The 26768-nt window shown below is 41.5% G+C and overlaps 1 protein-coding gene across 2 annotated transcripts in view; it reads left to right on the top strand.

Annotated features, from left to right (window-relative positions):
* Klp98A (kinesin-like protein 98A) overlaps positions 1-26768 on the top strand; it is a 48867-nt gene that overhangs the window by 2242 nt on the left and 19857 nt on the right. The window contains exons 2-21 of one of the 2 annotated variants that reach the window (XM_077637875.1): positions 726-795; positions 2083-2115; positions 8544-8660; positions 9355-9471; positions 10964-10996; positions 11964-12025; positions 12815-12921; positions 15109-15178; positions 15280-15352; positions 16790-16857; positions 16940-17040; positions 17970-18086; positions 19783-19880; positions 20056-20130; positions 20245-20289; positions 20426-20485; positions 20849-20971; positions 21338-21389; positions 22571-22708; positions 23853-23941. In XM_077637875.1, the coding sequence (XP_077494001.1) occupies positions 726-795; positions 2083-2115; positions 8544-8660; positions 9355-9471; positions 10964-10996; positions 11964-12025; positions 12815-12921; positions 15109-15178; positions 15280-15352; positions 16790-16857; positions 16940-17040; positions 17970-18086; positions 19783-19880; positions 20056-20130; positions 20245-20289; positions 20426-20485; positions 20849-20971; positions 21338-21389; positions 22571-22708; positions 23853-23941 (1648 nt within the window). The remainder of the gene's footprint in view (positions 1-725; positions 796-2082; positions 2116-8543; positions 8661-9354; positions 9472-10963; positions 10997-11963; positions 12026-12814; positions 12922-15108; positions 15179-15279; positions 15353-16789; positions 16858-16939; positions 17041-17969; positions 18087-19782; positions 19881-20055; positions 20131-20244; positions 20290-20425; positions 20486-20848; positions 20972-21337; positions 21390-22570; positions 22709-23852; positions 23942-26768) is intronic. The other variant, XM_077637876.1, reaches the window with a different exon arrangement.

Below are 26768 nucleotides of genomic sequence, written 5' to 3' on the forward strand. Positions count from 1 at the left end.
CATATGGAACCCATAGGGGAGTTTTACATCTTGTTTGTGTAACCAGTATGTTTAGGCACTGCTCCAAATATCCTAAACCATAAGTGCCGTTGTTATATTGCGAGCTTGTGTATTACTTTTTAAGCTCAGTTTTAATTTGGTGGACATAAAAGTGTGGTTGGGGTAATAACAGAGCTTGAAATTTCTCAAGTATTACTTTGAGGCCTTTGGACAGGTAAAACAAGCAAATGCTTTAGCAAACTTGAGCCTGGTAAAAAAATATCATCTTTTTGCTAGCCAGATCCAAAAAGAAGTAAATGTAGACAGTCTCAACAAAGAATCAGGACCAAGAAACATAGCCTTGAATTTTTTTTTTAATTTTAATATTTAGGGATGAACAGCTTTGCCAGTGATGCACATCTGTCCGCATGATGTGTGTGTGCAAATGTGTTCAAAGCAATGCAAGTGTGGCTCAGGGAAAAGGAAAAAAGTGCCTTCGCGCACTAATTTTTCTTGTCATCAAAACTTACACGCTTGAGTTGAGAGGGCTAGTTCATGAGGCTTTTACATTCTTACAATTTGCTCAAGGCGAATCAATGCATTATGCGTTGACTTTGTACAGCACTGCGTGTTCGAGTGGGTCCTTCACAGGTATCTAAATGCTTAACAAATTGTTTCATTGGCGAGCTGTTTCGCTTTAGAACAGTGATGAAAAATGGTGCTGATGCTTCTCTACTTTCTTGCAGGGAAATCGACATGAAAAGCAGTGAGATTATTCAGATGGAGGGCAACAAGACATCTATAGAAAACCTCAAGGTAAGCATTTGGTGAACAAATCTGCACGAGCATGGATAATTAGTTGCACCTTGTGAAATTAGTTATTTTAGTGCCAGTCACTGTAACACTGTATGGGCCGATTAACACATAAATGAGCTTCCAGCATGGTGTCACATAAGAGAGAAAACAGCAGGTCACATTCTTCCTTTCCTCTTTTACAAAATACAACCTGTTCCTTTGCTGCCATCGACAGGCACAAAGGTTCCCCACACCTAAAAGTTACATCCAGTTCGCTCTCGCAAAGCTGATGTATGGCAATGACTTTTGTGCAAATGTACTAAGTTTTGTTTAAACCTGATTCAAACAAAGTGTAGGTCAAACCAAAATACGTAAATGAAATCAAAATACACAGTTGTGTATTGGTGAGTTCAGCTTGTATTGTGCACTTCCAGTTCTATTCAATTTTTTCTTAACTCCATGCTGCTATCTTTTTTTGAAGTCGGCGAAATGCTGATAAAATGAAATGATGAGGAAAGTGGCAGGCACTTTTCTTTACTGGTGACTGAACTGAATTTCTGCAGTGAGAGTGATTTTGCCCTCTGAAATTTCTACAAATACAATCTGACATTGCCTTGCACTGTTGATTTTAATTATTTTCAACAAAACAGGCATGTAACTTCATATGGTTTCATATGTAACCTTCAACCAAATATCTCATCTACAGAGTTTGAATGCAATTTGGTAGGAGGGTTTGGGAAATTAAATTATTGTACCTCTGTTAGTCATGCATCAGTCAACATTTCATTCATCCAGTGTAGTGGGTCAGTAGCTGTAGTTATGGCTACGGAGCTAGTGTTTAGGATTGTTTTCTTATTGCATGGACATGGTGTCCTTGTTACATTGTAAATTATCTCTCAAGCTTGCATGGATTCGCATAATTGATAAGAATGGCTCTTTATTTTGCAGCACACAGGGGATGTAGTTCTGTGCACCCCTGCTTGTTTACATATGTAGAGTGCATTGTGTAATGCATACTGATTAATGTTGCAACTTCTTGTATTACCTTGAAAAAACTGCGACCTGTGATACATTGTAGTTTTCAGCTTAACATATCATAACCTTTCAATAACTATGGAATGAATTAGCCCTTTACATGATGCAACTACTGTATGAGTTCAATTCTTTCAGTTTTTTTTTTTTGTACATGCAGTTTCTTTCAACTTTGCTTTCTTTAGAGTTTTGCTTAGTGCTCCTTGGTGAATTGAGTTTTGTACACGGCCTGTGGTCGTTTTCTGCATCGTAACTAGCATTTTCTGCATGGTACAGTTTCAGAGTCTAATCTCCTGCCCCAACATCGTAGTGAGTACAGTGCTTCAAGCCTGTCAGTCCGGTTCCGCTTCCTGTGTTTGCGTGGAGTTGTGTTGGCAGGCCGCATGTGATGTGTGTCCACCGTGGTTGCATGCATGTTTTGTGGGAATCCCCGTTGCACGTGGAGTTCCGTGGCACAATTGATTAAGTTGAAGTAGTGTAGAAAGCTTGATTGCACACTGGTGGTCGTTTTGCTGTAAGATGTCATGGGTGGTGTTTATGATAAATAGGATTGATGAAATCCGTTCATCATGTTATTATTAGGAAGGATAGCAGCACAAAAGACGGGCACAAAGGAAAGAATACAGGATAAGCGTCAGGGCGAGATCTGTGTTCTTTCTTTCGTCCCCATCATTTGTGCTACTATCCTCAAGAATGTATTACCAACTCGCCCATTTAGCAATTGTAATGTTATTATCAACTGGTTGATTTGATTGATTTGTTTGGTTGACCATGACTGGTTGATTTGATTTTAATGATTTGGCTTCATTTTCTATGTGACCGCTTGATCTGAATTTAATGATTGTCAGGTAACGTTTAGTTGTCATTTCCCTGGCTGGTACGGTGTTCTGTTAGATAATATTGTGTTGCAAGTTGGTTTCGCCTGTTTATTGGTTTAATGGTGTGGGAGATTGTGCATGCATTCTAAATCGGGTCGACTGATCCTTACGTATCTATCCCTTTTGTATCATTAACATGGTGCACACTCAGTTTTGTTTCACACTTGATTTTGACGTGGGGTCTGAGGGCAGAGTGTCTTGAGGTCATCTTTTGTCTACTTCAATTTCTAAAAAGCTGTCTCCAAGTGATGAGTTGATGTAAATCAAAGCGGCCAGTGCAGAACATTTCATGTGGAGACTGCGGCTGCTAACTATTCGTTTGTGTTCCGTAGTCTGCCACTTGAAAGTAGTGCGCAAAAATAGGTTAGTTGATTGTATTTGGTTGGTTTTTGAAGGTCAGGCTTTTGCACATGCATTTCTGAGTGTGAACCGCAATACAGTACACAGGAGTGTCTCTCATTTGCGTCTGTGTATGGGTAGTCTTGTCAGAATTCACGTAAAAAAAACCCTATGAGTTCTGCCTGATTGGGTCTGTACCCGAAGCAAGGGAGACATAGCACATGTTTATGAAAGTTTATTATGTTTTGAAAAAAGGAATATGCAATGCTGTAATACAAGTAGTTAATAACAATAATAATAAAAATATATACTGCTAGCAGTGCAGTAGCAGAATTGATATAAATATCACGAATAGTGCTGGTTAAAGGTTAAAAAAGTAAAATAAATAGTAGAGCTGCTGTTCTGTACAGTCTTGTCTACCTAGCAAATAGCAGCACAAAAAGATCAATGGAATTCCTCAGAGGCATTCAATCGAGGGCGTTCCCACAATCGGCGTGCTGTCTCTGCCAAGTTGTCGCAGCGGGCAAGCTCAGCATTGTGCCGACACCTAGCTGGCTTTTATCGCTATCACTACTTCCGTGGGCCTTGTGATAATGAGGGTAACTGTGGCTTCTCGGTTTGGGGCGGCATATCTTTGATGCAGTGCTCTCTAGCCCCTGACGGGGTTTTCTTGTCTTTAAGTCCGCATGTATTCACACAGGCAGTCATAAAACTTTATGGCACGGAACGCTGAGCTGTCAAAAGCACGAGTTTAGGAACGCGAAAGGCAAGGCGTGAAAGGGGGCCGGTTCACCTGGGTCACTGTGATAGTGTCACTGAGCGGGGTGTTTGCCATTGAAATTTATGGCCGCAGGACGACTCAGTCTTGTATGCACGTTTGTTCAAGGCCTTTTCTTCACTGCTAGACAAACATAAGAGAAGGGTGCTTGTCTACTTTGATTGCACTTTCGGGTTGTTGTTTTTCTTTTGAAAATATAGGGCAGCACAACTGACCCAGAAGTTGCAAGATGGGTCTTTTTGTTACGATTAGTTAGAAGATGTATGTTTTAATAAACTACATTTTGATTTGTGACGAAAAATTGGGCATTGCTAGACAGTCGTGCATTCACAAGGCTTCAGCAAGGAAGCTGGATCTCGGAGTAATGTGTTGACGTAAAAATGGACTAACAAAAAGAAATAGGGTTCAGCACAGTTGAGAACAATTTAATTGCCTTCATAGTGACATTCAACAAAGGCAGTTATGATTGCTACCATGACACTGACCTGCTCAAAATCCTTTGCTTGCACCAAAAAAAAAGTAGGAAAACGGAAATTGCACTCACATACTTCCTAGTGGATGACACGCACCATTTTGCAATTTCACCTGTTCGAGCGCTTGTCACATTTTTCCGCCCGCATGCCACTCAATATGTCACAAAAGAATTTCAGCAACAAAGCTTTTTGCGGTTTTTAAGAGTTTCTAACTTAAGGACACTTTTATCTCGGTTAATTAACCTTTAATCGGGTGTTTTACTCATACTGCTACTTTCTGAGCATTTTGTTGGTCACAAAAGTTCTCTAATGGCAGTTGTTTTTTCCTTTCTGCATTTTTTTTTACTTTTTCCAGTTCTGGGTTCTCCGATTGAGCTGAAGTGTGATTAGCATTGTCTACAAATGGATGTTTTTTTTTTCTTATTTTGGTTTGGGATGTGCTGTTAGAAGCCAAACCTTTATCTTTTTTACCTTGGTAGTTGTGGTAGGTGACATCACTCCCTCTTCTATAAGTGCAGCGGATAAGCTAGTTGCATTTCTGGCCAACACCCATTTTGAGCGCTGGATGTTGCCGTTTCTGACATCACACGTATTTGTAATGGAAGCACATTTGTAGTGTGTGTGTGTGTGTGTGTGTGTGTGTGTGTGTGTGTGTGTGTGTGTGTGGGTGTGTGCGTGCGTGCGTGCGTGCGTGCGTGTGTGTGTGTGTGCGTGCGTGCGTGCGTGCGTGTGTGTGTGTGTGTGTGCGCGCACGTGCGTGTGCGTGTGTGTGTGTGTGTGTGTGTGTGTGTGTGTGTGTGTGTGTGTGTGTGTGTGTGTGTGTGTGTGTGTGTGTGTGTGTGTGTGTGTGTTTTTATTCATCCGCCCATTGTTGAAAAATAATGCTTGGAATGCAGCATTTTTGTTTGGTTGCTAGGCAAACCTATAGTAGTGGCAGCGGTGGTCATGTCTTTTTATTTTTGTCCACTTGCAGGCATCGTCATATCCGCAGTAAAACGGGAAATTGATCTAGTTGGTACGTCACATTGGTATTAAACAGCGTGAAAGATATGAACAAGCAAGTTAATGCTCATCTCATCTATTTGCTTGTCCGTGTCTTTCGTACTTTTTAATACCAACATGTTCATATCCACTGAGTTAGGTAGTGTTAAAATATATTTCTTAGTTCTCAACTCAGCCTTCTGGACGCGAGTTAAAAATGATTTTGGTAAATGTGGTCATGCTCCAGCTTTATTTTCGTTTTGCTGTCTGGCTAGAAAATAACCAACTAGGCAAAGTTTACAGTCTGTATAAATATCCTTTTTTGTTCATTTAAGGCGCCAGTATTTCAGCGTTCTAGGGTAAAATTAGCGTGCTTAGTTCCATGCTTTCTAAGAAATGTTGCGCCTTTACTAGTTTCTGTGAATTAAGTTGTTTTGTGAGGTCTTTGTGCGCCGTGTTGGTATGCACACATTTTAGTTCCGTGCAGTCTGTCAGATACAGCTCTTTCGACTACTTTTCTTTTTCCGGTTGGGGTCATTGCAACGCACGTATGCTGGCATTGGGTTGTGACACCAAAGCACATCGCCTGACGTGCCGATATTGTATCAGCTGTGCGCCTCTTTGCAAACAATGGACTCCGTGCAGCCGTGAAACTGTGGTGGCTTTTGCTGTGCGCACTTCCTTCGCACATTCCATGTCTTGCCTTCATGCACTTGCTTATCACACTCCTGTCCAGACGCTGTCTGCGCTGCAGATTTTTAAGCTTGCTTCCGGGGGATGGTCGCACTGTTCCTGCTTTCTCCTGTCAAAGCATTTAGCGTTCCGGCGGGGCTTGTGACAGGCGCGTGCGTTTTCAACGTTTTCTTTCATTGTTTTGATCTTTAGTGGTTCTTCGTAGGTAGTGAGAAAAAAAAAGATTTGTAATGGGGGTCAGTGCTCTGTACTAAAAGGTCACAGGAAGTTCTTTGCTCACTGCACTGTGCATGTCGTTGGATTTTCTGTGCAGTTCGTAAAAGCACTTTACTGGTTATAAGTACTGCCCTATCAATGTTCTTCTTGAATATAAAGCTTTTATTTTCAGCTGATGTGAAGGCTTTATGACCATTTGCTTGTCTGTTATGATAAATGCCTTGTTTAATTGTTAGCTCTCAGTTTGTTTTTTGTTTTTAATCTGTTTCTTTGATAAAGTTCACTGCTGTTTTATTTTTAAATATCCTCAATGTACTTATGTCAATATTTTTAGTTAATTCAATGAACTGTTGCATTGAACTGTCGCAGAGTTAGAAATATCCGAGCTACAGTGCTTTAGTAATAGCACCTTTATGTAACTGCACATGTGGGAAATGCCTGAATAGCCATCGCGTCTGCAGTTCAGCATTTAACCCTTCAGCTGATCTGTACTTAGCTTTAAGACTGCTTTAGTTTTCATTTGGATGTTTAAAAGTTGTTACCTTCAGGTTCTTTGATCCATATCCAGAATGATAATAATCCCAGTACTTGTTCTGAGACTTGTGCAAAGTATAGCATTGTTTGAGAGCTTTGGTTACGGTTTACAGAGAGTAAACAGGTGTATTGAAAAATTTGCCAGGAGAGCAAAAAACAGGGTTCATTAAAATGAACAGTGCAGCTCTCATAAACTGGTATGCATAAGGAACTACACATAAAACATATACACTGCACACAGCTTTGTAATATTTGTCACTTACATACCTTTGTTTTGCTCTTGTAATATTGTAGCTGTAACTATGTGTTGAGGTTGAGTTTTGATTTGAGGTTGACAGGCGTGTTCTGTTTTGTGGATCAAAAGCGTGCTAATTAATAAAATCGTTTGGATGTCCTGCCCAGTAGAGCTCTGCATAGAGAGTGTATTGCTATGGGTGTTTACACCATAATCAGAGGCAATAAAGTGTGAAGAATAAACACCTGGGTTTAATGGCTTTGAGTGTTGTAGAGTCTGCCGAATGAATGGCTCAGAAGGTGCTGAATAATATGTTTAATTTTTTTTTTCAACAACTGCACTGATGCACGTGGTTGAAATTTTAAGGGGACAGTAACACTTGAAACTAGTAAGGTGTTGTGCTGCTCATATCCTGATTTTCTTTGGTTTTGACATATTTCATAGGTGCAGTTTCTTTTTCCGCAGCACCATTGTCACTTTAGCTTACAAAGATGCATGGGTTATCAGTTTACTTTTTGTTAAGAATGACACTCTACAGTTACCTCAAAGGCTTCCATTCATTTAACGGAAGCAGCAACAGCACAACATGTTATGAAGCAAATGAGAAGTGCACCTAATGCTTGCACATTGGCTTTTTCAATGTATGTTCATGCTCTTGTTTTTTATGTATGAACTGAAAAATTTCAATAGTAATTATAAAACCTACTTCGTCTTACTCAATTTTTTTATTCATATATTAATAGGACAGGGATACACATCATCTAGTACATATAAAGGTGTTCTATTCTCCAGCGTATCATCGAAGGTTGTCTGTAAAAAATCTCTTGAGAACCTCCTGAGCGCAAAAAGCCATTTGCTAAATTTTATTAATGCACACATTATTCTTGAGCTTGTTAAGGCAGGTTAGCATGTTTTAGCAGTGCAACCTTAGATTGCTATTTGGAGTCAGAAAATGGGTAGATTCTAACCAGGCATTGGTTGGGAGTGTATTGTCGGTCATGACGTAACATATTAATGAAGTGATCTTAATGTAGTTGCCCATGCATGCAGTGTTGGTTCACAGCAGGTGTGTCAGTTGCACGATGAGCCATTTGTGATCTCCAGTAATGAAAGAAACCTTTGGTGCAGACCAAGTCTGGTTTCTAATCTATTCGTGAGCATTCACTTAGTTAATGCCAGTAACCTGTGTACTATACTTCTCTTTCACAGACTTGTGCGACTTCCTTGTAGGGACTGTAGCATTGTTTTTATGTTACATGAACTCTTGCCTTTGACGGTCTCTTTATCACTTCCATTCTCTCCCTGTTCTTTAAAAAAAAAAAAAACAAAGTGTGCAGCCTGCATCAAACGATGCCATTGGTTTTCATCAACCGTACATTTTATCCCTCACAGTATTACATCAAACTGTTGTTAATCGCACTTTTTACTGCTAGCTTTCACCACGGGGAAAAGCATTCCAACTTTTCTTTGTAGTCCTCATTGCTTTCAGGAAAGGAGTGGATTTGTGCCGTGCAAGATGTTGTCCTTGTTTGTCGTCTGCCACATGTCTGCAAACTGTCTCCACGTTAGCAGCGTATTGTGTCGATACTAATTCTGCCTTTCCTCCCTAGGTGTCGCCACAGGCCGGAGCAGAAGAATTGGGTCGGGAAAGAATTAAAGAGTTCACATTTGACTATTCCTACTGGTCTGTGAACTCCCGTGACCCTCACTTTGTTACACAAGAACAGGTAATTATTATTATTATTATTATTATTATTATTATTATTATTATTATTATTATTATTATTCTTATTATTATTATTATTATTATTATTATTATTATTATTTACCTTTTCTATTTGTCACGATCTAAAAGAACATGTGCGATCGATCTTAGTATGATTGTCTGTTAACCTAAGTGCTTTACCGTAAACATTGTATATTAATGTCAAAAAACATTTGACTGTAGTCACACATGACCACTAGGGGTGTGCAGGTAGTTTTGATAAAGTTAGCATAGGCTCCTTCATTGCCTGTGTCATCATCTGTAGACAGCATAGAAAGCCAGCCTTCACAGTACAGAAATTGAGAGCTTCTTAATATTTTGGCTAATATTTCTAAATGTGCATCTTCTTTTAAACGTGCATGAGAACTCCAAGTGTGGAGTGTCCGCAATTTATTGTTTGGCATCAAAATTTAGAAAATTAGCAGAACTGAAAGGGCCGCAACCATAACTGCCCAAAAATAAGCAAGTGCAGCTGTAAGAGGCCCTTGAACTTCAGGGAACTTCGCTGGTGATGATGAAAATTATTTTATGTTCTCATTTTTGATATTTAAAGGTGACCTCTGTGATGTCTTAGCTCTGAAGCCAATGTTTTTTAAAGGCATTAGTTTTTCAATATTCTGGACTTTTTTTATATCTGTTTTTGCTTGCATGGGCAGGTTTTCAACGACTTGGGCCAAGAAGTTGTAGACAATGCATTTGAAGGATACAACGCCTGCATATTTGCTTATGGCCAAACTGGGTCGGGAAAGACCTTCACGATGATGGGCTCAGCCGTGAGTTGTTTGTCTTTTAATGGAACTCATTTTGTTCGTGCCTCTGTGGCAGATTTAGGAGATTTCTCATGTCATCCTTGCAACATACACTTCCTCTTGTTTCTTTTAAGGATTGTCATCCTCCTTTCGTAGCCCTTTCATAGCTCGTTTCGTATTGAAATTGAAATTCAAGAAGTTTTCTTCATTGAGATGTTACATTTCAATAGTGTTACTGTTAACGAAAAGTTTTGTTCGCTAGCCCAAAATATAGGCACATGCAGAACAGTGAAACTGTTTATATACAGTGTTTGTCCAGTTCTCTTGCATGTCATATGACTCAGTTTTGCTGGTTTTGCTTGAGAATCGGGATTAAATGCGATGTTCTTATTGGGGCACCGATATTTCAGTAATTTTGGCATCTTTTGTCTCTGAAGGCAGTTTCCACTTCCACATGAGCTTTCTAGTGTCTTGAGTACTGGGCAAAGCATTTTAAATTTAACTACCATATATTGCCGCATATAATTCGACTCCGAATATAAATTGTCCCCCAATTCGCGGCCCTCGAAAAAAAAAAATGTTGGCTCCTTATATAAGCCGATTCATGCATCTCATCCCACCCTTCATGGGACAGAAATGTGACGCGTGCAGTTCAAAGCAAAAAAACATGCAACGATGCAATCACAAGGCCAGCATTCGAAAGCGAATGGAGATCAAAGGCGATGAAATGGTGCGCCACGCTGCCTTCCACATTTGTGTGCAGCCAGCTGACTGGCGGCAAGTTGAACTACCATTGGTCCTGTAGTTTCATATTCCGGCATGATGCACGCTCCATAAATTACCAGAATTCCGGAAGTTAGCTCTAGCACTGTCTGCTGCTCATCAGGAAAAGTGACCGGCAGCATGTGAGAGCCAGCATAGTTTGAATTTTTGTAGCAGAACTGATTTACGCGCGAGTGACATTTTTATTTTATTTTTTGACGCCTTGAGGCCCTGCATCGGGCCAGGAACAAGCACTGGCACGAGGCGCGTACTACCTGCAGCGCGGCCGAAACTACCCAGACCCTGGAAATAGCTAGACTCCGAGACGGGTTGATCCCACAATTTCATATGGCTATATTGAGAAAAAAAAACGTTATTCGCAGCAACATACGCTAATTTTCCGAAAGAGCATTTAGGTGTCCTGTCAGCTAATAAAATATTCCTTTTACAAGGATGAACAGTGTGGAGCTGCATTAAAAGCATCAAGTTTTTCTTTCTTGATTGATAGATAGTCACCAAATAAAAATATTTGACTGGAATTTATCTGCTGTCTGAAGCTGCTGCACACATTACAGCTTTCATTGCATCCAGCTTCTTCAGGCAGTGTAAAGTCTTTTTCAGAATGCACTTACCAACATGGCCAGTCTGGAAAAAAAAAAGTTTCGAATCTGCTTGCTAGTAGATTTTTGAGTTCTAATGCACACATCTGGATCAGTCCTTTGTTGTTTGATGCATCCTGTATTTTCTTCTCCAGGACAACGAAGGCCTCATACCACGGATTTGCCAAGTGAGTGTGCTTTCTCTGTCAGGGCTGTCGATTTCCTCATGCTCATTTTAACAAAGAGCTGGAATTTATTTCCTTTGAAGGTGCAGTGTATAGGTGCCTCCAACATGAAAGGCAATAACCAGTTTGCATAAAAAGACTGATTTTTGGTTATTTCCTTGCTAAAGTTGAAAAGGGCTTTAGAAAAAAAAAAGAAGTAAACTAGTTACAAAACAGGAAAAAGTGTGCTTTTCACACATAATCATGAAGTAATGATCAATGGAATGCTGTTTTGTTCCCTTTCATATTGGAGAGACCTGTATAGTTGACTCGAGATATTCAGACACGAAGGGGACCAAGAATTGGCTCAAATTGTTTGAGAGTTTGAATTCAACGAACACTGAGGTCAACTTCATACATTTTCGTTCAGAGTAAAAATTTATTCTATGGCTCTTTCCAGGCATGTTGGTGTTTGTTTGGCAACAAAAGTCACATTTATTGTTAAGAAAATTGGATTTAAAAATGGGCCTTTTTTTGTTTTCTGCCGCTCAATTCAGACTCGTAAGGCCAGAAAGAACTCAGACTACTATTTCTATGGTGGTTTAGCATAGCCTGCACTATCATGACGTCACCAGAGCTTGTTTGTGAAACCGGCCAGTGATGGCGACTCTTGTGTTTCGTTGTTTTACAATTTATTGCTTAGAAAAGCTCCGTTTTTTCATGGATGTGGCCTCTTCGTCATTGCAATGTGGTAACCTATCGATACAGGCCAGCTTCTATATGTCCTTGGTGTTTCTTTAAGGGAAGCGTTCTTAATCCATTGATGATGATGGAAGCAAATTGCCAGTTCAGAATAACGGGACTGCACTGAACTTGCGACTGACTTGTTTGAGAGTTAATGTTTGCATAAAATGCAAGGTGCCGATCATAAAGCGTGATGGGAGTTTAACAGGCTTGGGAAATCACTGTATTTTGTTTTTGTTCATTCCAGGCAATGTACACTAGGATGAAATTAGGCCAAAACTCCGGCACTACATTTCGCACGGAAGTTAGGTGAGTGGCATCCACAATTTTCGCATTGAACTTTCCAAACTGCACTGGCTTGGCTCTTGAAGGTCGAAACAGGCAATGTGTGAGAACAATTTGATGTTTGTTAAGGTAGGTTGGTCCACTCTTGCTTTGTAACCTTCATTAAGGCTTTGATTCATGTGACAAGCATCTTATAAACGAACTAGGTGCATTAAAGCACTTTGCGAAGATGGTGTGGCTTTCAGGTAGCTGTTTGATTAGCTTCTGTGCTTTATCAGAGTAGGCACGGTAGTTTTGCCACTTGAACAACAATGGCACTAAAAATGACATGAGGGACAAGAGCAGGGTGAGTGCTGCATTATGTGACAAATACAATTATAAATTTTACCTTAAACATATGTAATTATTAAAAGCTATGACTGCTTTTAATGCGTTAACACTCAGACCCCCGACTCGGAAAAATCTGTCCGTCCGTCCGTCAAAGGCTCAGTTGGCAAAGTGGAGAGAGTGGAAGGTGAAGAGAGGGTGGAAGGTGATGGGTGGCAGGTAGCGGAGAGTGTAGAAGGGGGTATGGCATGTCACATGATGGTCTGGATCATGCCACCCGCTCACACGGTCTGAACCCATCAGTGGCATTGGCCGCTCCGTCTGAGGGAGCACTAACGCTAACGCTAGCCCTGCTGCATCATACGCATTGGTCGTCTCTAATTTTATTTCTTTCATTTGTATACGGTCAAAAGTTTTACTGAAAGTATATGTTTGAATTAAAAGCTGCATTGCAAGTACTATTTTGACTGCTTTTTCTTCCTCTAGTTATCTAGAAATATACAACGAGAAGGTCAAAGATCTGCTGAAGCGAGAGAGCACACAGCATAATCTCAGGGTCAGGGAGCATCCAAAGTTGGGGCCTTACGTACAAGGTGAGACATTTTGAATCTCTGCGTAGCTAGCATTGTAATCTAGTAAAGAGTGTACCAAATGTAAACTGGGCACTTTGCAGCTGAGGCTGCTTATTAAGCTGTTCGTCGTGATATGACATTGTGGTTATGTTGACAGTGAAATGAATGAGTGGCCGGCTAAGGATTTTGCCAATCTGAACTTAAAGCATTGCTCTTTTCATGGCTGACTTGTCGGTAAGTTGCATCTTGATTCACGAACTGCTGCATACACTAATTGGCCATTGTTTCTGACTTAGGTGAATTAACACTAGTTACGGAGTGAGGGAGTAATTAATCTTTGCTGTTGTTAACCTAATAGTTTACCCGTTGGTAATGGAATGAGGAAACAAGATCGCTCTGCGAATAATTTGATCAGTTGGTGTCTGTGAAGGGATAGCAACTTATGAGATAATGTAAGAAGTAAATATACTTCTTATTGGTATTCAAGCTATAGATAGGACTTCAAAGTTTGAGAAACCCTCAGGTTAAGTTTTGGCATGTAAAGAAGTGGTGGCCAGACATAGCTGCTGAAATGGCGTAGCCAAGGTGCATTTGTGTGAAGACATCTCACAACTGGCAGGATATGCTGAGAACCATGGTGAGAACTCTCTTTCATGGGTTTGTGGAAGTCCCCAAGATGGGCTGTTTCTTCAAGTGTGAGTCTTGGAGAGTCCATCTTGGAGTCTTGAACGGATAGGTGTAAATAGATAGATAGGTCTTTTTCATCTTGCATGCTTGAATGTGGCTCCTGGAGTGCGAACAAGAAAAATAGCCGCCTTTGGCTCCCCACAAGTGCTTTGATGCAGCAGTCTTATCTTGACAACGTATGGAGCACTCTAGCATCGTATAGTGCTGTCACATGATATGCTCTTCAGTGGAGAGGACTTCATGTCTGAGAATGTGAGCAATATCAGCGTCTGTGATGCCCATGTCATCTCAGCATGTTGCAATCAAATGCGTAGTCCAAGGCTAGTCTTAAGACTCAAGTGGAGAGGGATGTTGTGCTCCCCAGATTAAAGCACCAAAGGTTTATCATTGTTTGTTATTTCTTCCCTAATCTTATCTTTGCGTCACAATCTTATGTGAGCACCTTGACCGTGTTTGTGCGAGTGGGAGTGAGTTTATTTTTATTTGTACGTTTCCTGTCAACAACATGTAGTGTTTCTTGTAAGATGGTGAAAATGGCGCTAAGGATTGATCCACAGACTGCGACATATTACTAGCATTAAAATACAAAGGACAAAGAGCAGAAACACACAGGACAGACGCTAGGCTTCAACTTCCTGATGGTTAAATCATAAATAATCTGTCTGCAGGTTAATGGTGTAGCACAGGGGTTAACCTTTTTAGCCATAGGAAGCCTTGAAGACTTTAGGAGGATTCAGTACAGCCTTTGACTGCAGGACCTCCTTCTGTATAGTTTTGTCCATGTTTTACTTTTTTTTATATAACAGTAAACCTAGTTCTGATTGTGAAGAGCTGCTGAAGAATCCATGTCATGACTTTCATCTCTGACTGCCGCTCATATGAGAAAAAAAAGTGCATGTGGATGCGCGGCCCCTAAAAAAACAGCGAAGTTCAGTTAACAATGATTAGGTGTACAATGAAACAGTCTGCCAAAGCAATTACTGCAGGATTAGTCCCCGAATAAAGCGGGTGAAACGGAAGATATAGGGAGCGGCATGCATGGATTAGGCGCTTGGGAACGCTAAAAGAGTTCTTTTCGAGTACTTTTAGGGTTCTTCGAGCACCTAATCCATGCATGTCTTTCAAGGTTTCATACTCTATGGCATCCCTGTGCCTCGTGTCTTATTATTTTTTAATAAAACGTATTTTTTTCTCACTCTCCTGTACCATTCCAGTGAGCTTAATGTGCTCGAGGCATCAAGCTACATTGCACAAAAAATTTCAAGCGTTTTTCATTCTCTTGTTTGAACTAGATCAGTATGCTTGAGTGACTGAAATGCAGCTGCAGTATTTTTACCTATTACGTCATACTACTGTCCCTCTGTTTTATGGGGATTAAAGCATCCACTGTAGCTATCGTTCCCAATGTAGAGATTGTGCAACATCGAGCAGAGCTTCGGGGGATTTCGCAGCTTGTAATAAAGCCCGTGAGTGTGCGCACGACTGAGCCGTTGTTATTTTGTCTGTCATTTTGTTTCCCAGACCTGTCGCGTCACCTTGTCATGGACTACTCTGATGTGGAGGAGCTCATGGCACGCGGAAATTCGCACAGGTGCGTCTCATCACACAACACGGCCTAATTAATTCTGGCCTCCGCTGTCGCTGCACACGTGCTTTACTCTTTTGCCTTTTTTTATTTTTGTTTCCTGCCAGGACGACTGCCTGTACTGCCATGAATGACGTTAGCAGCAGGTCGCATGCAATTTTCACCTTGAATTTTACTCAGGTAAGGCCTATCTCTTATTTTTTTTTTGCTTTTTCATAAGGGGCCAGCATATTAGACGGGTATAAAATATTACTCTCTTTTACTATAGCAAGCAGTTAACAATTGTTGTCAAGGCATATGTGACTAGAATTGCTTACTAGCATGCGGTGCATAGTAAATCCTCTTCAGTTATCCAGTAACAGTGCTGTGGTTCAGGCATGGCATTTTATTTGTAAATTTTTATTATATTGTGCAGTATTCTGGGAGGGGTTCATGTGTGCGGCATGCATGTGATGTGTAGCTACTTAATGAGTAGCAGACAAGCGAATGGAAAGAGGTGCTTGTTATGACGTGCATGATGGAGATTAATAAAAGCAGAAGAAAAAACAACCACGTGCCGCCGGTGGGATCCGAACCCACAGCCTCTGAATTTCATGTCCGGTGATCTGGCAACTGAGCTACAGTAGTGACTGTCCAATTCTGCTTTCGGCGGTGTAGTGTAACCGTGTAGTGTATGTGTAGTGTAACTAACCAACCCTCGAGTGTTCAGCAGCCCCACCCTCGTACATAGTGGCGGACATATTATGTCCTTTATTATCACGAGTGCCAAATAGAAATGGTGGTCGAGTCGTGGTCGAATGGTGGTTGAGTGGATGAAGGTGGCTGGTGAACACTCTCAAGGTTCGGTTACACTACACATATATACCCCCCAAAGCGAAATATATTTGACAGCTGTCACCATAGCGCAGTTGGTAGAGTACCAGACATGAAATTCGGAGGTCGCGGGTTCAAATACCACCGGCGGCATGTGGTTGCTTTTCTTCTGCTTTTATTAAATTCCCATTGATAAAAACCACAAATAAAAAAAAAAGATCCCCTGTGCTTCTTTGTTTCAGTGACTGCAGCCTTCCATCATGTACTTAATGAGTAGTATGTACATTGTGAGGCAGATATATACTGCTCCGATTTAATCAATTGCATACTGATAATCTTCTTTCGATCGATCCGTCTCTGTTTATCTCGATCAATTTAGGCATTGGTTTGTGTGGTATTTACTGTGCCATGCTTATGTGTTCACGTACTAATTTATGCATTCTGGTGTGTAAATTTCCGTTTGTCTATTGAGAGCTTGTGCATTAGCTTTTAACGCCACTGCTTAGTGGTTTAACTGCTGTTTATTGCAAATAAGCAGGTTTGAAATTAATTCAATAGTAATATTCATGGTATTTTTGTGGCCGTCAGTTACTGAATGTACTGACAGTTTTTATTACATTTCTAGTTTTCTTGTATTTACTTGAGCAGTTTCGTTTGGTGATAGACACAAATGTGATATTAGTAACTTGTTTGGAAGCTGGGTGGAAAGCACACGAAAACACTCTTAACAAATTGTAGTCCATAAGGACATGTCTTCATGTGCATATTTAGAACACATCTGACTCTCCGGAGTTCGTTTTTCAGGCAAAATTTATTCGTGACCTCCCCAGTGAAACCGTGAGCAAAGTCAACCTGGTCGATCTTGCAGGCAGGTGAGTGTCAATAATGTTGTCCTCATCATCTAGACTGAGCTCTGTGCTATGTAACCCCATCACTGTTTCATACCTGTTTCAGCGAGCGAGCAGATTCCACCAAGGCAACCGGCCAGCGGCTCAAGGAAGGCGGCCACATCAACAAGTCGTTAGTCACCCTGGGCACAGTAATATCGGCACTAGGTTGGTAGCTATTGTTAAAATGTGTTTGAGCGGTGTGTCGCTGATTTTGTAACCCTCAGGTGACCTCAACCCCAGCTGAGACATCATGGCTACAGATTGACTGTCAAAACAGAAACTGAGATTATGTGACTGAAAAAAATTAAGTAATAAATTAATTACCAGGTGCGTTCACATTTCATGATCCATGTTTACTAATCCCTTAAGCATCATTCTGAAGAAGAAAAAAAAAACAAATGGAAAATTCGCTGTCAATACCTTTTTTTAAAGAAGTATAGACGCCTAATTTTGGTGGCATGTTTTTTTCTCTACAATGATGCGGAAGACACTACTACGCATGAATCACCGTGTGATATTCACATATGACCGCTAAATAATTTATGATCGAATTTTTCTGTCGCGTTATTTCGGTTTCGGTTTTAACGAGCGAAAGATACCTGTGACATCAGTGTGGTTATATATCATGTGGGGCATGGAAAAACTGCGATATAATTGCTGTGTCATCATTTTAATTCACTACAGTGCTGAAGCCAGCCTTCCTCAGGAGTCGGAATGACAACGAATGTAGAAGCAGCGATTATATTGCAGTTTTTTTCATTCCTCACATGACTTATAACTACACTTTGACGTCACAATCATGGTTCAGCTGTTGAAATCGAAACAGCACGAAAAATAAATTCAGTTAATTTATTTAGCTCTCGTAGGAGAATACCGCGTGGAATTTATTTAGCTCTCGTAGGAGAATACCGCGTGGTAATGAATGTATAGTAATGCCTTACGCATCATGACAAAGAAGAAAACATGCAAGCAAAAGTTACATGTCTGTACTCCTTTAATCTTGTTTGTTTATGTGATCCTGTACCAGTTCACAGTGGAAACATTTTATTTTTGTTGCATTTCAATTGCATCTTTGACCGGACTTTTGTCTGCAGCCGAGCTCTCGACCAGCCACAGCAAGAAGCGAGTGTTCATTCCTTACCGGGACTCCGTCCTGACATGGCTGCTGAGGGACAGCCTGGGAGGGAACTCCAAGACCATCATGATTGCCAGTGAGTGTCTCTGAGCTTGCGATGCACATTTCCCAAGCCAAGGAGAGGCTTATTCGCATTCTTAATTACTCCTAAGCTGTATCCACCCACATGTCTCTGGGCAGCTTTTACGCAGTCATTAAACCGGCAGTGATAGTGGTGTCATCATTGAAGTGGAGGGCATCGGACCTTGGTGGCTGACATCACGTGGTCCTCATAAATGAAACGAGTGACCTGCTTCATTTTGTGAATAGGTCTTAGCTGGCCCTCCCCCTTTGCATATATTTTACAAGAAAATGCTGGGCTTCCATAGCTGGATGCCTGGGGTGTCAAACTAATGGTCCTAGGTACCCAACCCCCGTACTTTCAATTTCATGCTGAGAGGCACTTCTATGGTGTGTGTACAGACTGATGTTTCAGTGGAGTTAGCTGCTGAATGAGTCCTGTGTTAAACTGCACTCGCTAACAAGTATTTCAAATGCTGTCCTTTCATGTTGTTTTGGCGAACTCAGTTTTAATGGAGCTGGTGGTTGCTAGGACAGTGCCAGCGACTTGGCAATAAAGTGACAAAAATACTAAAACTAAGTGTTCAAGTAGTGAAAACTGTGGTGGAAATCCTTTTTTCTTTTTATTTTCAGCCATATGCTTTACTGTACTGTGTTCTTGCTGTGGTATTTTTATTTTGCTTGCCTATATGAGAAAAGCCATTTGGTGTTTCTCTTTACATCTGCGATTTCCAGATTGTTCTTTTACTTCTTGTCAATGAGTAGTGCAAGGAAAATAATGTATTAGTTAAGCATTTTAACTGAGAAAGTGAAGAAATGTGCAGGAGTTGAACTGAATACAGTAATATTGGTGAAATGTAAAAAAAAAATAATGGGTTACACTTAAAGGACTGTAGACACCTAATTTTATTGCATGTTTTCTTATTTAAAATGATGCGTTAGACATTAGAATGCATGGGTCACCGCGTGGTATTCGTCTACAACTGCTAAATAATTAATAATTGAATTGCTTCTCTCATGTTTTTTCGGTTTCGCTTTCATGAACCGAACAATCACTGTGATGTGCAGTTGAACTTTAGGTCACATGAGGCACGGAAGAACTGCAATATAAACGCTGATACATACTTTTCACTCACTACAGCACTTAAACCAGCCTGTTTCAAGAGCTAAAATTACAACAAACGACTGATTAGCAGTTATAGTGCCATTTTCGTGCTTCACATGACCTAAAGTTCAACTGCACACCACGGCCGTCATTCGGTTGATGAAATCGAAACTGAAACAGCATCAGGAAATTCAATTATAAATTATTTAACGGTCATAAGTTAATAACACAGGGTGCTCCATGTATAACAATGTCTAAAGGTGAAAACACAAAAGAAAAAAATTGATGTCTGTAATCCTTAATATCAAATATAAATTTGGTAATGCTACCAAGGTGATACTTTCATAACTACTATTACTTCACACGTGCATTTGCTCAGGAACTGCTTTTTGTATGCTTCAAAGTGATGAAACTTTTTGCCCTATTAACGTAATGAAGTCATGCCCAATTCATTATGAAATTTAGAGATAGTTTTCTGGGAAATAGCGGCGATCCCTTGGGTGCTGCTGCATAGCTAAAAGCCCGATCTTTAGCCAGTGCCCTTTAGGTGCTCGTGTTTTGTTTGCCCAACTTTTACTCAGGAGAGAACCCTTATCTCTTCCTGCAGCCATTTCACCTGCGGAATGCAACTACGGAGAAACGTTGAGCACTCTACGCTATGCGAACCGTGCCAAGAACATCATCAACAAGCCGACCATCAACGAGGTCAGTTTGCACACTGCGGTGACTGTGAATATCGGGACTTGTGACTGGGGTAGAAAACTATGAGGGTGCTATTGTGAAGCATTGGGAGGAAGAACTCTCAGCCTAAATTGTTATTGGAGTTCAGGTGGCCATATAGCTGAAAGCCTTCACTGACTGAAGTTGAATTCGTGCGCAGGACCCGAATGTCAAGCTCATCAAAGAACTCCGAGAAGAGATCGCCAGGTTACGATCGAGGATAGGAGGTGATGATGTAAGTGTGCAATCAATAATCCTTGCCCTGGTTGTGCTACTCTGTGGTGTTGTTTAGAAGAAAAAAAAGCCAGAATTGTTTCTAATTTCCTTTTTCTTTTCTATTGTTTTCCAGAGCAGCACACAGGTCATGGAGAAGCTGCAAGAGAATGAAGCCAGAGTAAGCTTTGACTTTATTGACATAAATGTAAAGATATCAAAAATACATAAATGTAAAAGATATCTTATGTGTGAAAGAAATGTGTCTAGGACTTGAGTTTGTGGGCACTGACTTCTGCCCATTGTGCATATTTCAGGTGAAATTTTTAACTGAGGAGTGGACGGAGAAGTGGAAAGAAACGCACAAAATCCTCAAGGTATGCTGGTATTGTTACCTTGTTGTAACATTGTGACGCGGCTTGAGAGAGTCTGGAATTTGACATGAAGTTGTGGGAAAGGGGTGGGCAGTCCAATTTTAACCATGTATTTGTTAGACATTTGTTGTAAAAAAAATGGGGTTCAGCATGGTTTTCCCACAAAGATTTCTCACTGGGTAGAGGGGATCACCTTCGCCTCTTCCCCCCCTTTAAATCAGCCCCTGTAGTAAGTATTGTTATTGTCACACTATATTGTCGGACATTCTGCAGCAAGCTGCTGCAAATACATTTTGCACAGGCTCTTGATGACAAAATAAGTTACAACGTTCCTTTCAATGAGAACCTGTAACCTTACTGTTTCAGGAGCAAAAGACTCTAGGCTTGCGAATGTCTGGACAGGGCGTGGTCCTCGACTCTGAGCGGCCGCACCTGATTGGTCTTGGGGACGACATTCTGAGCACGGGTGTTGTTCTCTACCACTTGAAGGTAAGACCATAATGTGTGTGAAAATTGATGGGGAAGCCACTCTCTGGAAGGCATAGGTATTCCTTTTCTTTTTCACCATTGTTAATGTATCAATCTAATTCTCCGTTGCGGCGCTCGGCTGCTGACCGGAAAGAAGCGGGTCCGATCCCAGCTGCGGCGGTCGAATTTCGATGGAGGCGAAATTCTAGAGGCCCGTGTGCTGTGCAATGTCAGTGCACATTAAAGAACCCCAGTTGGTCGAAATTTCCAGAGCCCTTCACTACGGTGTCCCTCATAGCCTGAGTCGCTTTGGGATGTGAAACCCCCATTGAAAAAAAAAATTGTCTAATATTTGTGTGTTTCCTCCCTTTTTTTTGGTGTCGACAGGATGGGAAGACCCTCATTGGCACAGAAAATGCAACAACAAAACAGGACATTGGTATGTGTATATTTAATGAACACTTTAATAACTCAACCTCGAACTAGGATTGTTTTTTTTTTCTTTACAAAAAAAGATGACCCTCATTGGCACAGAAAATGCAACAACAAAACAGGACATTGGTATGTGTATATTTAATGAACACTTTAATAACTCAACCTCGAACTAGGATTGTTTTTTTTTTCTTTACAAAAAAGACATTGCTGCAGTGTATTTAACAAGCTGCGAATCAGTACGCTACATACAGTCTCTGTTGTGAGCAATGCATAAAATTGCGAAGCAAAAGTGTGCACTTAATTTGATCAAGTCTGTATTTAAGAAAATTCGGGAACATTCTTTGCGAATATGTTTTCTTGACCTGGAGTGTTATTAGTGGCGGTATCTGTCTGACATGTCAAGAAGGCTAAAATTTGGGGACAAAGAAATTATAATCGTAATTCGATTGGTGTAAAACCACAATTGTGCATCAGTGGTGTACACATTCGTGAATTTCATGTTGCTAAAGCATTTATTTTCATGACTGGCTACAGCCATGTCTTGGCTGCAGCTTTGTTTTTCTTTGTTGTAGGTCTTTTTTTTTGTGTGTGTGTGTGTGTGTGTGTGTGCGTGCGTGCGTGCGTGCGTGCGTGCGTGCGTGCGTGCGTGCGTGCGTGCGTGCGTGCGTGCGTGCGTGCGTGCGTGCGTGCGTGCGTGCGTGCGTGCGTGCGTGCGTGCGTGCGTGCGTGCGTGCGTGCGTGCGTGCGTGCGTGCGTGCGTGCGTGCGTGCGTGCGTGCGTGCGTGCGTGCGTGCGTGCGTGCGTGCGTGCGTGCGTGTGTGTGTGTGTGTGTGTGTGTGTGTGTGTGTGTGTGTGTGTGTGTGTGTGTGTGTGTGTGTGTGTGTGTGTGTGTGTGTGTGTGTGTGTGTGTGTTAACTACGAGATCTTGTTGTCATAACCAACTGTGCAGCAAGCTGCACTCACCTGTCATTGCATGCCTGCTTGAATATTAAAGTACTGATGGTTGAGTATCCTATTTAGCCTTCGTTTTAATTAAGCCCATCAAGTTTTGCGATATGACCCTGATTGTGCGTGGCCGAGGCCTGAACTAGTAATCGAACAGAACAGTGTCAAATAAGTTCAAATGAGTGTAAACAGAAGCTTTGAATTGTGAGCAGTTTGTCGTGCTGTTTTAACATAACGCAGTTCTCTCTGGACTTGGCATCCAAGACGAGCACTGTTCCATAGAGCTTGTGGATGGTGGGGCCACCCTCTACCCAAATCCAAACTCGGAATGCTGCATCAACACCATGCCTGTGGACAAACCCACCAGGCTCACCCAAGGTTTGCTGCTGACTCTTTTACTTAACAAAATGCTCTTTTATTTTTCACTTTCTCATGTCTTAAGTGATAAATTTCCGAAAGAAATTCATTGCACTTCTTGGAGGTGAATCAAACATTTAAAGTGCAATAATGCTACTTCCCTGCCTACCTTTTGTTGCCTTGTACAGTTTTATACAGCCTGGCTCACTTATAACAAAACACTCGCTTAGTAGGAAGAAGGACCTGTTAAGGATCCCCAGGTGGTCGAAATTATTCCGGAGCCCTCCACTAGGGCACCTCTTTCATCCTTTCTTCTTTCAGTCCCTCCTTTATCCCTTCCGGTGGTGTTCAGGTGTGTGCCAAGATGTGAGACAGATACTGGGCCATTTCCCTTCCCCCAAATAACCAGCCAATAGCGCTGAATTTCTGGTTGAACTAATTTCTTTAGAGACAAAATTTGTTACAGCGAACACTCGGGGGCCATATTGAACAAATGAGCCGCCGGCGGTCAAGCTCAAGCTCATTAAAAGCAGGCTCAACTGTAATTCCTTTTTGTGGGCTGAAAGGTTTTGTTGCCTTGTGGAAGGGAATTTGCACAAAAAGTTTTCTCTTGGTATGTACTGCAAAGTATTGGGATTTATTTTTATGTGTGATTTGTCGAGGTCTCTGCATCAAAGCTTATGGAGCGTTTTTGCATGTGGTGCGTGCATGCGCACATTGAGTCTACGTGTTTAGGTGCTTTTGATTGGTCTTCTTCACTTTTTTTTTGCAATTGTTTCGGAGTTATCAGCTGAGTTTGTTGCAAGGCCATAAATACTAGCGCGTTGTGAAACTCAAATTTGTTGGCGTAATTTTATTAGGCACCTAGAAATAAAGGTGAATTGGAATGAGGAGTGCTTATATTTTGATTGAAGTGTAGCAGCTCCACAGTTTATGCTTTGTTATATCTGGTATGCTAACCTGATTGATTTGTCAGGTAGTGTCTCTCTCTATGAGCTTTCAGTTCGAGAGCAATAATCATCGACACTGCAGGAAAAATGTGCAAAGTTCTGGCATATTAGGCTATTGTTAAGTGCTGGATTAGTGTTAGTGGTCTGCCTTTGGAGGACGTGTTGTTTGGAGAAGGCCGTGTTTCATGGTGTCGTTTTCATGTGTGCTTTTCCAGGCTGTGTGGTTCTGCTGGGATCGACGAACGTGTTCCGTTACAATGACCCTGCAGAGGTGCACAAGCTGAGAAAGGAGAAGGAGAGGAGGGTAAGAGACACTCATTCACTCGTGCATGCTGTAGAATGGACTCTTTTTCATAAATGTTACATGCCCTCATCCAAATGGCAGAACAGGAAATTTTTTTAAAACGAAATGTTATTAAGTGGAACACGTCAAAGTTGTTCTCATGACTTCGACGTGCGGCATCCAGTGGCTCCAATTTTTTATTTTCTTTTATGGAAAAGTGCATCTAGTGGAAGCCAACTAGACAAATTGTGAAACGAGTCCATTACGTCACGTTTTTACTTTTCAAGCATGAAAGGCTTTTAGCATCCGAAACCTCTTCTCTTGACACAAGCTTCAGGCTGGTGTCAGTGCTACTGCTGTGCATATTTCACCTGGGTAAATTGAATTGGTTGCTTGATTATTAAGTCATTGGTAGTTGAACTGGTTAGCCCAAAACTTGCAATGCACATGTTGTGGGTTAACTGCACCAGTTAACACCTGTGTGTCATTTAAAATTACTATGCAGAAATGGATAGTTACAGTGGCTGGTGCAAAGCAGTTTTAATGACTATGCAGAATATATACTGTCTTGCTGAATGTAGGTTTGTAGTGTTGATGGAAGCTGATTGTACCCCTTCAATAACGCCTGCCGCAGAGCTGTGCTGAATACCATGGTGTGATGAATTGTTCCAAAAAGCAGGAGCAGCACAGACATATCAGATGTACAATACCCAGTTGTAGTTGGATTATTGGCAAAATGACAGAACAGGTGGTGCCATCTAGCCAACATTAACTGGACTAATATGCTATTGTCGCCATCTGTACCATCATATCGCATATGGCTTCTGTGAAGGTTTGGAGAGAGCAAAAGGAGAGCATTTTGTATGTTTTTGACGCTCTGAATACAGTCCAGATCACGCTTCTTTTTTTTTTTTGCGTTCCATTGTTATGCCAAGCTAAAACACTGCCATGAACAAGTTTTGCCTGCTATATTCATCTTTTTGTTTTCACATGGGGTGGCATCTTGGGAACCGATTAGTCGGTTCTCACCTTTTAATTTTTGCACAAGATGTTCCCGCCGATGCATTTCGAAACACTGCATGCGTTATGATTTTTAGTGTGTAGCACTTCTAGCAGCAATCACAGAATTCGCTGATGTCTGCGAGGCCACGCTCTCTCTCTGTCCGTTAACTTGAAGCGCAAAAGAGAAGGTGGCGACGCACGCATGATGCGGTGCAGTGAGGAGGCGAGGCAGCTGCACAGCTGCAGTCAATGAGGAAGTGCCATGTATCGCCGTTTCAGCCGTCACAGCCGTCAACGGCAGTGTTGTACAAACACGTCTTACTCTGTACTGTCGCTCGCGCGCCCTCAACTTCGTCCCCTCTCGCCTCGTGTCACTCACCCCTCAGCCTTCACGGACAGCAGACGTGTACGCGCGGTACTCCCTAGACCTCGGCTCCACGCCGCTCACGGCATCATGTGCATGAGAACCTTTAATACCAAAGCATAACAAAGTGTAAAAATGCATAGAAAAGTAAAGCAGGGGTAAGTAGTGCTACTGCACCTACTTTGCATTTGATTAACTATGCAAATCGGCTGTAATTTTCTTCGTCCTGTCGCTCACTGTTTCTCATCCCAATCTTTTTAACCTTATCAGGCCTTATCTTTGGTGTCATTTCATTTGCCAAAACCTTTGCAGTGAATGTGTTATCTCTTCATTTATTGAGATATCTGCAGGAAGGCATTGGCTCATACATGCTCTCTATTTATCTCGGTAACCTCTGTCCCCAGTGCAGCATCACATGCGCTTGAGTGCCTTTGTTATAAATCATCTCTCTTCTTTTTCCTGAACGACATGGCCTTTGCAATGCCTCTGCATGCAGTCTTGAGGCGTTCGACTCGCGTGATTGTGGGTGGGCCTGAATTTAAACTGGGTGCCGGACTGTCGGGCTGCTTGACTACTAGTCAAGTGAGTGGAGTGCAATTTGTCAAGGTTTAGGCAGCACATAAATTGCAGGGAAGCGAATTTATTTCAGAAGCTGGGTTTTTTAACCGTAAGGGGCAATGAGGCCAAATAGGTGTTAGTGTGTATCGATTGAGCGTGTCTATTTAATGACCGAAAACCTAGTTTCACTAAAAACGGAGCTTGTGTAAGCTAGGAAAGCCCCAAAAATGAAATGGAAGTATCACAACTGCAGGCTGTTCCACAAGCAGGCTGCAGTGATGTCAAGTGCTTTCTTTTAATTCTCTGCAGCAATCACTTAGTTAGTAAATATCTCGATGTCACTGTCATGAGTTTGAATCGAGTGGGCGGGGAAAATTATTTTATTTTCACCTGGAGCAATCAATACATCTCTCGCTGTCGAACAAACATCAGTGGAAGTACAGAAAGCAAAACACTGAAATTTTGGACAAAAACTGGGTGGAGTTTTTGCCAGTTTCCCTTTAAACCAGCAGTAATCGAATCTCTCTACATACTTTAGCAGCGGGCAGTTGAAGTGATTGTGAGTAGGCACAACTCCACACCAGGCACCATGCTCTCAGGCTGTCAGACTACTGCGCAAGTTGAACGCAGTTTGTAAACTTTAGGTAACATTTATGGTTGGAGGGGGGGGACTGGCCATGGGAACTGTTTTTTTCAGCATCTCATTAGTTGTGGAGTTGACATGGATGTCTATTATGCCCCTAGCAGACTTGGACTAGCCGGGCTCATCATAAGTCTACTCTCATTTCTAGCTCTTAAAGAGTCCAGCATGTCATACATTTTCTAAGAAACTATGTCGTACGTTTATACTATTTGTCCGGTTTAAGGCGAATAGGGCTCGTCCAAATTGTTTTTTATTTTTGCCGACAGATGGCAGCACAGGTA

This window comes from Amblyomma americanum, chromosome 9 (assembly GCF_052857255.1).
Source record: "Amblyomma americanum isolate KBUSLIRL-KWMA chromosome 9, ASM5285725v1, whole genome shotgun sequence".
Classification (NCBI taxonomy): domain Eukaryota; kingdom Metazoa; phylum Arthropoda; class Arachnida; order Ixodida; family Ixodidae; genus Amblyomma; species Amblyomma americanum.